The 4,478-nt window shown below is 41.8% G+C and overlaps 1 protein-coding gene across 1 annotated transcript in view; it reads left to right on the top strand.

Moving 5' to 3' along the window:
- Positions 1 to 1,818: 1,818 nt before the first annotated feature.
- Positions 1,819 to 4,478, top strand: part of LOC122248608 (bcl-2-related ovarian killer protein) — a 12,817-nt gene continuing 10,157 nt past the window's right edge. Inside the window, exon 1 of the mRNA XM_043008732.2 lies at positions 1,819 to 2,859. Within this exon, the coding sequence (XP_042864666.1) occupies positions 2,161 to 2,859 (699 nt within the window). The 5' untranslated portion in view covers positions 1,819 to 2,160. The remainder of the gene's footprint in view (positions 2,860 to 4,478) is intronic.

Below are 4,478 nucleotides of genomic sequence, written 5' to 3'. Positions count from 1 at the left end.
ATATATATATATATATATATAATAATATATATATATATATCCACACACACACACAAACACACACACACATACACACACACACACACACACACACACACACACACACACATATATATATATATATATATATATATATATATATATATATATATATATATATATATATAAAGTGAGAGAGAAAATCAAAATAAACTAACAAACAAATATAGGAGGGAAAGTTTCTGTGTGGTCAAGCGGAAGTGCTTAACTGTCGCCCTTTCCTTCTCCTCGACTCCCCTCCTATCCCTCCACTTTTTCTTGCTCCTAGATTTCTTTAAATATCAGTTATTGTAGATATATGTCGTGAGACATAAAGAAAGAGATACAGAGGGGGAGGAGGCAGTAAATACACAACTTATATACGTTTGAGCATATTCTAAACGACCCTAAGAAATACTACTACTGTAGGACCTGTCAAACTGTATCCCCTTGTCCATTTTTCCATATATTCTTCGTGTTTCCCTGAAGTCGAACATTACGTGACCACGCGAGAATTCTTAAATGAAACAAACAAGAGGTGGACTTTGGTTGCGACCTTCATGTCTGACCTGCCACAACCTCTTAACCGCCGCTCCTTCTCTCCCACGTGAATGAATGAACACCTTACCCCGTGGGAGCGCCGCACCCCCTCTTTCTATCCCTCCCCCACCTTCCCTCTCCTCTTCCTGTCTGTAGTTGCGAAATATCCCAGGTTTTCCTAAGAGGAACCACTCATCACCATGAACCTCTCATACTCATGCTTGTATGTGGTTACTCCATTCTTAGTGTTGAGAATTGATAGAAACTCGTGTGTGTGTGTGTGTGTGTGCGTGTGTAAGTATATGGGATCTGTATCTATCTATTTCTTTATCTCTCTCTCTCTCTCTCTCTCTCTCTCTCTCTATATATATATATATATATATATATATATATATATATATATATATATTTATATATTTTTTTTTTTTTTTTTTTTTTTTTTTTTTTTTTTTTTCTATGTACACACACACACACACACACACACACACACACACACACACACACACACACACACACACATATATATATATATATATATATGCATATGTATATATATATTATATATATGAATATCTGCATATCTCTCTCTCTCTCTCTCTCTCTCTCTCTCTCTCTCTCTCTATATATATATATATATATATATATATATATATATATATATATATATATATATATATATATATATATATATATATACGGGGACTAATTACATGCAGTAGAATGATAAAAGTAGTGAGTGCGTGTATCTTAATGCAGTATGTAACAATATAAGTAGAGGTTAGCTTCATTTCAAATGTAAACTGTTGATTGACTTATCTAGTTAGTTAACAGACTCACATATTGCGTAATATTATCAATTCACTATTAGTTACGTCACTTTTCGCAACTGCTAACGAATCAGAAGAAAACAGAAATCGCCTGTTAAGAGTAATATTGAAAGTGATGGTCATTTTTCGGTTACAAATTGTGGGTGGAAAAATACCTTGCATTCCGACCTGCCACAGGTCAGCGCCAATCCCCAGAAGGTCATCCTCGCCTCCTTTCCCTCCTCAGGTGCATTCCTCCATGAACGCTAATGCGCGAGTAAATTTCGACCCTTCGTATCATGTTCGTAAGGTTGCCCTTAACCCCCCGAGTCAAGGGAGCATCGCCTTATTGGGGCTGAGCGACACGGGCGTCAGTCTCCGCCCTGGTCTCCAATCAGCTGCTTCGAAGTCCTGGCGGGCATGACGTCATGACAAGACGGCCAATGAGCAATCACACAGGAATGACGTCATTATCGCCGAGCAAAACCGAACGAAGCCGAGTCCCTTCGGCTCTGTTCCAGTCGCACCACAACAACAACAAGGGATTCCTCATTCATTCACCGTGAGGAACCTTCGGTGACTTTCTAGTGATCAGTTTTGCTGCAATTGCCACCGGTCGTGACTTGAAAGTTTGGGGTGCGTGCGTTTGCGTATAGGCAAACGAGGCCATGCAGTGAGTGCGAGGAGCTCGTGTGTCCGGAGGGAGTGTTGGCGAGGAGAGGAACGTCGTGTGTTGTGGTGTGACCTTCCTTCCTTCCTCGCTCCCATTGTCTCTGTATCCTCTTTCTCTCTCTCAATGGCTCCCGCGGCCGACAAGGACGGCGATAACGGGCGGAAGGAGGCGGCTGCCCAGGAGGTAGAGGCAGACGAGGGCTTCGACTCACCCTCGGTGGTGAGGGCAGGCGGCGGCGAGGCCAAAGAACAACGCCGCCCCTCGAGGTCAGCCTCGAGATCAGGCTCGGACCCAGAGGTTGCCTCCCAGAGCTCGCGCTCCAACTGTAGTGTGAGCGACAGTGACAGCCAGCCGGACTCAGGAACCCAGGCGCTGTCTGATGTGGAGGACGAGCTGAGAAGGTCGCCAAGGGATAAGGACGGGGTGGAAGCTAAGGCGGAGACACTGGCAGAGTGCATTGTCTTCTCTCTACTTGGCAAGTGGAAAGGTTCCGGGCAAGATGACGTAGAACGCACTTTGCTACGCTGTGTGCGTATTGTCATGCAGAAGCATGAGATCTTCTTGAAGGGTATGATGAAGCGGCTGGACATCACACGTGAAACAGGATATGTGTCCTTTGTGGCTGTGGCCAATGAACTCTTTGAGGGTGAGAAGATGCACATCACGTGGGGCCGAATTGTGGCCCTCTATGCCTTTGGAGGGCAGTTGGCTCTCTACTGTAAAGAGAAGAATATGGAGGATTTTGCTGTCACTATTGCCAGGTTCATGGGCAAATATGCAAGTGAAATTGTGGCACCATTTGTCAGAAGAGTTGGAGGATGGGTGAGTTTATAGTTTCAGGTTTGAGTATGACAACAGTATTTAGATATGGTTTCTGCTGATGATGAGTTACGTATAGATATTTCTCATAGATCTGCTACCCTTGGAGAGTTGTTTGTAAATCAGGTCAGTCTGTCTGTAGGATTGTATCAGCCTTTACTGCCAAGTAATTTGTAGGTTTACTTTCCACAACTAACATCCAAATGTGGAGACAAACCACTGGGACAAAGGCAACTTTGTCCCAGTGGTGTAATGGGCACATGTTAAATGTTAATGTTTTGATTATCTGATCCTTGATATTTCATGCACTGTCGTCATCTTCAAAATATTACACTGCATTGTCAGGAGATTAGAAATGGTATATCTCTAAGCTATTACTCTGATGCCTGATACCACCTGGTTTGTCTACAGTTATTTAAATAACTAAATATTTTTTTCTTAAAGATTTGGACATGTTTAAGATATGTATTACCATGAAATTGATAAGAAGAATGTATTTTGGTTCATGAAGTCTGAGGTACATAATCTTTTTATTTAATTCAGATTTAGATTTAACCAGTAATAATTTTACATTTTTATTGAACGATTTATAGTCACTTGATTAAAGAATTTCAGGGTTTTTTAACCCGTTAACGACGGGTGACTAGATATCACGTTCAGTGGTTTTTGGGCCACACGCCGGGGACGCGTTATTTTGTCCAGCCCAGTGTGCGGGAGGAGCCAGCGCTGTGCGCTGGCTCACGGCCAGTGCGGCCGAGAATCCCGACGCGTTAGGCTTATGCGTTCATGAGTCCCGGAATTTTGGTCTTTTTAAGCCGGATTGGTCCCGTTGGGAATGGGTTAATCCTTCAGTAAGGTACCTGGTTTACCAATATAAAGGAAAATTGTAAACACATATTTACATCATGCAGGCTGATATTAACCCTATGATGACCGTGTGTCACACCCGTGTGACACGGCTAAATGCCTGGTGACGGGGCTACACACCAGTGTGACGTTCCCGATGCAATATTGCATAGGCCCGGCATAGGGGGTCGCCATTTCTTGCTGGGCCCGTCGAGATTGGGTTAATGAATTTTTTCTGAATTGTTTTAAGGTTCTACCATGTTTGTGACAAGTTAAGGTTGTGTGTGTGGATCTGAGAGTAAGCTTTGATGACTACTATTTCCAATCTTCTACCAATGCAGTGTAATATATGGTACAAGGAAACAGTTGTTAAGTTTCCTATAATGTACCATGGCTTATTTCATTTACTATGACTGCTAGATCTGTACCGGTGATAATGATTTTTGTCTTCTATCAGAAGTTGATAGTCATCCATTAACAAAAGTATTAGCTAAAATAACTGATAAAGTAGTTACTGAGTTATGAGAAATGCAGAAATGCATACATCCTCCTTGATTACCTGTGTTGGGCAATAGTAAAAAACAAAGTTATGGCTATTCCAGAGTGAGTAGTTGTATTTATGGAATATTCAAGTCGATCACAATTTCTTGTAGATATTTACAAAACACTTATATTTGTCATTGGCCTATGCACTACACTTATATGTATGCCACAGGCCAAAGAACCTTTGGCACCCGAGAAAAGGCCAACAAATTACCTCATATATTCTAGCAGTA

Source organism: Penaeus japonicus, unplaced genomic scaffold, assembly GCF_977035675.1.
Source record: "Penaeus japonicus unplaced genomic scaffold, GWHDUDI00000001_assembly GWHDUDI00000004, whole genome shotgun sequence".
NCBI classification, from domain to species: domain Eukaryota; kingdom Metazoa; phylum Arthropoda; class Malacostraca; order Decapoda; family Penaeidae; genus Penaeus; species Penaeus japonicus.
This window is presented reverse-complemented; position numbering and strand designations above follow the sequence as displayed.